The sequence below is a fragment of the Typopeltis vanoorti genome, chromosome 10, assembly GCF_054136105.1.
Source record: "Typopeltis vanoorti isolate ZY-2024b chromosome 10, IOZ_Tvanoo_1.0, whole genome shotgun sequence".
NCBI lineage: Eukaryota > Metazoa > Arthropoda > Arachnida > Uropygi > Thelyphonidae > Typopeltis > Typopeltis vanoorti.
Genome location: NC_143558.1, coordinates 95,149,873 through 95,159,050, shown reverse-complemented (window position 1 = coordinate 95,159,050; position 9,178 = coordinate 95,149,873). Strand labels below are relative to the sequence as shown.

The 9,178-nt window shown below is 33.1% G+C and overlaps 1 protein-coding gene across 1 annotated transcript; it reads left to right on the top strand.

Annotated features, from left to right (window-relative positions):
* Positions 1–1,040: 1,040 nt before the first annotated feature.
* On the top strand, positions 1,041–3,276 carry LOC150102607 (GA-binding protein alpha chain-like). The gene has a single exon (XM_090399209.1). The coding sequence runs from the start codon at positions 1,351–1,353 to the stop codon at positions 2,743–2,745; it is 1,395 nt and encodes a 464-aa protein (XP_090255335.1). The 5' UTR covers positions 1,041–1,350; the 3' UTR covers positions 2,746–3,276.
* The last annotated feature ends 5,902 nt before the right edge of the window (positions 3,277–9,178 follow it).

Below are 9,178 nucleotides of genomic sequence, written 5' to 3'. Positions count from 1 at the left end.
TGTAATAATAAAAAAAATCTTTTAAATGTAAATCATGAGTTTACACTGTATGCTTGTGAGAATAAGGAAATATAATATTTAGATTGCATATGTGTAAATACTGTTGTATAATCACACCTTTTCAAACTTGAAAAAAAAATAGTAAACTACAATATGTAATATTATACAACTTATGTAACTCTGAACAATATAATTGTAAATTATTATTATGATTGTTATTTAAAAAAAAACTGTTATCATCATTACTATTTAAATCTCATTATATGTAGCACAAAGCCTTGTAAAATAATATACTGAATAGATGATCATTGTACATATGTAAATATGTGAAAGAACAATAAAAAAATTATTATTATTATTATTATTCTCAGTCAAGCTTAATACAAACTTCGAGGATGCAAGCATCAGTTACACTTCATCTAGGATTAGTAATAAAAAATGAAAAAGATTTCATTGCAACTACAAGATTTTGAAAGACAGTTGCAATCCCTCTGATGAGTCCCTGACTTCCCGGAGATCCCTCTTAATAATGATAATAATAATAATAATAATAATAATAATAATAATAATAATAATAATAATAATAATAATAATAATAATAATAATAATAATATATGAAATCTCCAAAATACCCAATGCTTTACTGAAAAATTTGTAAATAAAAGTAATATTAGAATTTCATATAATTTCATTGTACTTATATACCATATATGATATATAGGCATGTAACTAATATGTACGTGTGTATATATGTACACGTCTATATTAATAAAATTATTAAAACATTATTAGATAGGGTAAACGGTCCCGCCTACTCCCTATACGGGAACAAATAGGAGTTAGCTGATTTTTTAAAAATTTTTTTTATTATAATTATTATTGCCTTTCCTGAAGTTCCAAAATTACCACCGAAATTTATATAGCGGAAGCTATTTGATCGCCCTCTAGGTAATGTAGTGTTATCTATTTAGTTAGTTCAAAAAGCTTAGTTTTTTTTTTTTTTTTTTCGGTAAGTTTTGGATGAAGTTGCTCTATGCTTACTTTATCTATAGCTTCTCTTGTCGCGTATGGAGAAGCGAGTAGTAAGTTTGGAAAGATTTATTTTATGAACAGTATATATATTTATATATCTATAATCAAGACTTGTTATCATTCATGTGTGGCTAATATAAATTTTAGTGAGATTAAGAGATTTTAAACCTGTAATCTGAGGATGCATAATGCCGAATTTAAGTCTATTTACATTTTGTGTAAATCCTGTTTCCAGAACAAGTTTCGAATCCATGCAAAGCTTTGTTCACCTTTATTAAATAAGGATAGGCAAATTGACAGTGTGTATTAGTTTTTGCCATGAAAGAACCATCGGATGCATCTGCGGAATCGTCATCTGGAGAGGATTCTTGTGACAGAAGTGCAGTTGAGATTTCACAAGAAGAAGCAGTTACATCAATGGGTATAAAGGTTGAAATCCCAGTTGATGTGGAAATTGAAGATGGCACAGCAATTATCACACGTGAAATACACGACCCTAGTCAAATTGACAGTGATTCTAATTCTGGCATTTTAGCACAACACATGGACATTACTGAACCCCTTACGACTTTACAGTCGTTACTAGAACATAGATTAGGTATGAATTTATCAGGCTATACATTTTATCTTCAAGATTCTCAAGAGTTAGATGCAAATAAAAATCTTGTGAATCAGTGTGTGCAAGGTGAGGGATTTGTGCAGGTTAATGTTCAAATTGTAGACAAACCAGGCATAAAAAAAATAAACATAGTTGATGTGCTTAAGCCAGCAGAAGAAGTTGTAACAGTGTCACCAGAAATTGTTCAGCAAGTAGGGCCTGATGTTGGTGAACCACCTGTAGTGAGAAAAGTTGTCATTCCTGTCACAGAAGAAAATGATCATGTTACACGTTGGGTAGTATCCCCAGAATTTCGCCAGATTCAAGATCAGTTGAAAATTCCTTTGGATCCTATGAAATGGACTGAAGAGCATGTACAGCATTGGCTTGAATGGGCAGTGCAGCATTTTAATCTTCAAAATGTGCATGTAAGTGATTGGAATTGCACAGGTAAACAGCTTTGTAATTTAAATCATGTTGAATTTATAAAGAAGGTTCCATTTGATCCCGGAGATCTGTTTTGGACTCATTTAGAACTGCTGCGCAAATGTAAAATTGTTGCAGTTATTCAGCAGCCAACTTATGTTCAACAACTTCCCCAGGTTCTTGCCACTGTAACGAAAAACTTTGCATTGAAAAGTCGTATAAGATCATCTCGAATTGGTGCACCAAGAATAGCTTATGAAGGATGTCCTGGTAATCGCACAGGAAACAATGGCCAGATTCAATTATGGCAATTCCTCTTAGAACTTCTAACAGATAAAGATCAACGTGAGTATATTCAGTGGGTTGGTGATGAAGGCGAGTTCAAGTTAACAAATCCTGAAATGGTTGCACAGTTATGGGGACAGAGGAAAAATAAACCAACCATGAATTATGAGAAACTAAGTCGTGCTCTCAGATATTATTATGATGGAGAGATGATAGCAAAGGTACATGGAAAAAGGTTTGTTTATAAATTTGTTTGTGATCTGAAAAGTCTTCTAGGTTATGATGCATCTGAATTAAATAGGCTAGTAATGGAATGTGAACAGAAGAAATTAGAACGTTTGCAGAATGCTGTGTTACCATATTCAAATATTGAAGTGACTACATCTACCTCCACAGAACGTTAATCAATATACTATTGTGTTTTTTTTTTGAATCTTTTTAGATGTATAGTTAACTAGCACTAACTTGTTAGTAGATGTATTTGTATATAAGATATTTTGCACATACATTGTGCATTATTTTTAAATCTTGGGACCATTACAATAAGAAAAATCCATCTATTTATATATACAAAGTAAGGTGAGAATTACAAACATGCTTATGAATTTGTCAAATATTCATCTTTGAAGCTGTTTGAAAGTTTTCTTCCTCTCCCCCTACTTTTTTTTTTTTTTTTTTTCGTATATATGTGAATAGATGATTATTTGAAATTTAGCAATGTTAAAATTTTGATCCTAAATCTCATGACTATGAGAACTATTCAGTATCAATATGAAGAATAAAGATAATTTTTAAAATTTTGTTGAATTGTGTACCATTAATATAATGCACATATGTAGGTGAAAATCAAAACATGATAGAACACAGTTTGAAAAATTTAATTAATTTTGTCCAACTTGTATGAAATCTATTTCTCAAACATATGTTTATTCTTTATTAAGAAACTAATTTCTAACCATTCATCCCTAAAATATTTTACAATTCATTTCTAGGGTTTAGTTTTTTTTTTAAGCTAAACTTTCAACTACCTGTCAAGAATCTGCATAGAGTAATTTAAGAACTTAAATATTTTCCAAGCCAAAAAAAAAAAATTACCATCAGAAGAACATCTGCAGTATAGTTGATATGAATTGTACCCATCAGGTGGAAACGGTTAGCTCAAAATATTAAGACGTGAGAATTATTTTTAAGTCTTCCTCTTAGTAGGGCTACATTATCTGAGTTGTTTAGTTGGAAATAGCGTGCTTGTTTCCTCTGGGAAATCCTATTCACCCACAAACTAATTTATGTCAAGATCCAAGGATTGTGAACTAACTAATCCACTCATATGAAAAAGCACAGCATACTAAATCAGGAATTCAACTGCTTGGATTCATACATAATTAATTACAAGGAACAGTTCATTGTTAAAGATTATATCAGGACCAACACTGATATGAGTAAATTCTGAAAATGAACACTTGATTAAAAGTGTTCTTTAGTTTTAATATCATCATTGCTAATTATGACTTCTTTTTTTGCATGTGATCATTTGCAGTTTTAGTATCATTGTCATCAGCAGACAAACCCCTGTAAGGTTTGAGGCTCATTCGAGTAGATAGGTTTATGCGTTGGCTGTACATGTTAGTTTATTTTAATGGTGTTGATTTACGGTATTGATTAATGGTATTGATACACTGTATTATGAAAGGTGAGCAAGTTATTGAGATTCAACCTGCCTTTCACAAAATTATGTTGCTCCCCCTAATACAACATACAACACAGAATGATAAAAAAAAAATTAATATTTATTAACTTATTAGCTGATATTTCAATGGTATTCACTGTCTGTTGCTGGATAAATAGAGAGAAAAAACAAGGATGAACTAGATTTTAAAATGACTATCTCCCAGATTTTTGGTAAATTGATATAGCCAGATTTGTTGAGGTTTGGAGTATGTTTTAAAGCTGCTGCTGATTCCAGAAATAATCTCTCTGACTTATGACTTCTGTGTAGCCCTTTTGTTTTCTTCTATTTGATCCTGGAATCAGTAGCAGCTTTAAAACATACACCAAACCCCATTTACCAAAAATCTGTGAAACAGTCGTTTTAAAATCTAATTAAAACTTGTTTTTTTTTCTCTCTTTATTGAACAGTAGATGACACCTCCGTAGCTCAATCGGTATAGACGAAGCCCTTTGGTTGGAAAGACCTGGGATCGATTCCCGTCTATGATGTGAAGAACCTTTATGTGGTCTCTTTCGACTGAAGGTAAGTTAGCTGGTCTCATATGGAGGTAGAGGGTTTTTCATTCCTCAGAACAGGCAAACCGGCCCCGTGAACACACACGGATTACAGTCATGAATACTTATGACAATATGTGGAAGAGATAGGGTCCTCACCACACAGTAGTGCACTCAGGATTTAATCTTTGGGGGGGGGGGGGTTGCGAGTTGAGTAGATGATTTGAGAATATACACTATATCGCATACGACCTGTTGAGCATCTGCAATGATCGCTAATTCATAAGTAGTATAGAAATAGAAGACAAGACACAACATAAATAAAAAAACAGAATTTTAATTAGGAAAAGATTATTTTTGGAAAATTTTCTAGTGTTTTTTTTTTTTTCCCCTATGGGGGAGCCAGGGCCCCTTGGCTCCCCCCCTCTGGGTGTGCCACTGTCACCACATGTCATTATGCCCATAGTTAACCATGAGTCACATCATGGTAGTCAACTTCCTAGATAGGAGATGACACATGAATGGGAGATGCTGACAAACTGCTCTTGTGCTCTGAAGATATTGGATATAATGCTAATCATTTAATAAATATTAATTCTTTTCTTATTCTCTGTTGTGAATTAATACTGTTTAAAATAAACTAACATGTTCAGGTGTAATTTTTTGGTAAAAATAATGTTCTACTAACAATATTGAAATTTATCTCATTGATTGATATTGGAACCCACATATCTGTTTTGTTTTAATTTATCTTCTCTCTTATGACAGATAAGAACAATTAGTAAAAACATTTTAAAATAAACTTTAAAGAAACAAATGATAAAAAGGGATAAGGAATAGATAGTTGGAGAGTCTTGCTTTAATGATCATATGTAGGACTTTTCAAACCATTTCAAATCCTCCATTAAGCAGAGTGGTGATCTTACACTAGGTTAGGTATTGAGTCCGCTATACTACCTACAGACTTACAAAAACATTCATGCCACAATAGTATTTGAACTCATGGCCTGTAACAGGTTAATGAGCAGAGATGATATTCCTTCAGCCAGTTATTCTGGCAATTGCTGATTTGTGTATTCATAATATATATGCAAAACCACTTATCTGTCGCACACTAAATTGAAACTGAATAGTAAAAGAAAAAAAAAAACTTCAGTTTTCTTCTTATATTGTCCAATTTGTTCATTAAGCTCTTTTCATTAGTCATGAAAAGAGTTTAGCTTCTCAATTTTATTTATGTTATTTGTTTATTATTATTGTGTGGCACCTCCAAGAGGTCCAAGGACTCATTGTGTGAGAACACTCTACACTATTCTGCTATACACAGCTACCATCAATGCTATCTACCACTCATCATCACCACCAACAGTATTTTTGTCTGTAATTTTTGCATCTGCTTTAGTGTCATCTTATATTCATGCTCATCTGATATATAATGATTTTATACTAATAGCAATGCAGAGGAAAGAAGTAGAATTTATCTAACTTTGCAAATTCAGTAAACATTTATTGTGATCCCTTGTAATTATTATCTATATGCATAATATTTTCTTAAGATACCTAAATTTCTTTAGAATTTTTGTACTGTGATCTCTCAATTATCTTACCTTCAAATAACTTCATTTATCCAGTTCTTGAATGGGCTAAGGTGTCAACCAGCTTCTGGTATAGCACTGCATAATTGTACCTTTAGTTATCTGATCCATCAGTTGTCTGGACTAGCATATTGCTTTCCCACTGTAGTTGTTTATTGTACTATTATTTTCTCAGATGGAAAGCTGTTAATAGTAATTACTGTATTGATGAAATTACTAGAGTAATAATGAAGAATTAGTGCTTGTCTGTTATTATGGTGGATGTTTGAGCAGAGGATAATATACCAAGGTTTGTAATCAGTCAATAATGGTGCAATATCAGTTCAGTCATAGAATGATAAGAACTTTCATACTTAAAATGAACTCCTCTCCTTTTCATATTTTTATGTGAATCACTGATTTCAGCTAAGAAATTCCTGTAAAACAATTACTTAACAAGGATGACTAACTTTTGTTATTTTAATATCATTAGAAAAAATTGACATTTTTCTTGAAAAGTTGGAGGTTGTAATTGTTGGATACACTTCATCAGGAAGGCTATTCCGGAGGACAAAAGTAGATGGAATAAAAGTTCTACTCAAAAGGGATGCTGGGAAGTTGCTACTCTTGTTTTAATAGGACTAACATAAAAGTAGAGTAACATGGTTGCCATTTCATATGAAGTAGTAACCATGGAAGTTCCTGTAAGAAGGATATATAGCTCAAATAGTGCTGATGCAAAATGGATGTTTGAGTGAGTCTGTGAGGAAGGGATCCTCTGAGCTGAGTTGTTCTCTGGACAACATTGAACATTTTTAGAAAGGGTTTAAATGAACCACCCCAAATGTGTAAACAGTATTCTAAGGATAGATGGATTTGGAATTTGTATAGCATTAGTAGCTGGGTGGGGGAAAAATAGCATCTTCAGCAGAAAAGAATGCCTCGTTTTTCAGAGGCTGAGGAAACCGTTGATGTGTTCTAAACACTGGAGGTAAATATCATTTCAAGGGTAGGAATCTGATCCTGTCTGGTGATTTGTGTATTATTAAAGATAAGAGAAGGTGAATTGATATCCCTTTTCAAGAGAAAAGGAATGACTGCATTTTGATGGCATTGAAGGTGACCAGGATATTCTAACTGTATTGAAGGATGTATGGCAATTCGTGTTTAAGGCACTGGTTGCAGATTATTATTTTTATATGGGCAACTCCATGGATTCCTTAGACTCATTGAGGGAAGCTCTAAACATTATGCCAAGCACTATCCAACATTCGTGCAATATCAATCATACTTTTCTTTGAACTCATTCACAACACTCTGGCAACTTATTCCACTCGTTCTCCACTCTCCTAACAAAAATTCTAGCCCTCCCATCCTTGCTAAATTTCCAAGGATGGCTCCTAGTTCTTCCACCACTTCTGAAAAATTTCCTCCATATTAATCTTGTAAAACTCTTCATAATTTATGTCAGTCATATCACCCTTTTTCCATCTGTCAACCAATTTCTGTAATCCACAAATCTTCGATCTGTCATCATGATGTGCATTCCATAGACTTGCCACCATCTTGGTCACTCACCTCGGGATCCTCTCCATCTCTCTCATTCCTAAGAAACCTAGGTGACCAGATCTGTGCACAGTAGTCAATATGGAGTCTTACCAAAGCTCTATAAAGAGGTATAATAACCTGTTTGTCAATAACCAAGTAATCTAGTCAGATCTTTTAGTCACTTTTGCAATATGTCCTCTAAACGTTCACTCCCTATTCACTGATACCACCAAATTCCTGGTATCATCAGTTTCCTGGAGTACAGTTCTATCATTGTGATACATAGCTGATAATCTTTGCACCAAAAAATGCATATACTTACACTTTGTCACATTAAACTGACATTCATTCTGTTGTGCCCATACTGCCAGTCTATCTAAGTCAGGGATGGCCAATCTATGCTGTGCCAAAAGTGGTGTATTGGATGATTAGAATGATAATAATAATAAAAAAAAAAAGTAAACCTGCATTGACCAAAAACTGATTTGTAGAAAAAAAGCTAAAACTTAGTCATTATTTTTAGCAATTTTATTGTTTCATGCACATCTTTTGCATATTCACTTGTTTGAATCCTAACGCAGCAAGCGTTAACAGCAGTGCGTTGCAGGTTTTTGTCAGTCAGTTTACAATTGATACTCATGCACTACGGAATTGTGCTTTGTTTGTCCTTTGTGAACATTTGCAGTTTTGTACTTGAAGCCTTGTTTTTACATTCAGTTATCCATCACATTGCAAAAGAAAAACAGATGGTGATAGTAACTGTGAATTCAATGAACAGTAAGAAAATGAGTTCTTATTTATAGCGAATCTGGCAGGAAAACCATTGTGCATTGTTTGTGAAAACACTTCCTCACATATTAAAAGGCATGATCTTAATAAACACTATAAAACACAACATCAAACTGAAACAGAAGAAAACTGAAGCTAGTGCTTGGGTCTGAGTTACAGAGAGAATATGTGATTAACGAAAAGAAAGAAATCAAAAGAAGATGAAATATGTTTGTTAAAAGAAGTTATGAAAGTTTGGCAATGACAGATGTCTCATATAAAATTGCTTTAGTATTTTAGGGAGTTTTTAAGGGTACAAGAGTTGTATGGTACATTTGAATTCATACGTGAAAAAATTGGCACATGGAACATAAAAGGTTGGCTACCCTTGATCTAAATCATCTACAAAATTTTAACATAATCTTTATTGACCAACCTAATTTTGCGTCATTCGCAAACAACTGAATGGTGGTTCTCAGATCATTTCTATATTGTTAATGTACAAATTAAATAGTAGTGGCCCAAGAACAGAGTCATGTAGCATGCTACTAGTCATAGGCCTTCTACTGGACTCTACTCCTGAATTATTTACTATCTGATATCTCTCCACCAACCACTCTCTTATCCACTATGTTCATCCCCAAAGTGCTGTAATTTATTGATTAGAATTCCGTGTGGTATCTGTCAAAAGCCTTTGTAAAGTCCAGCCATATTACTGTAAATC

Excerpts from the sequence above, each read along its gene's own strand:
- LOC150102607 (XM_090399209.1), top strand. The coding sequence starts at position 1,351 with ATGAAAGAACCATCGGATGCATCTGCGGAATCGTCATCTGGAGAGGAT.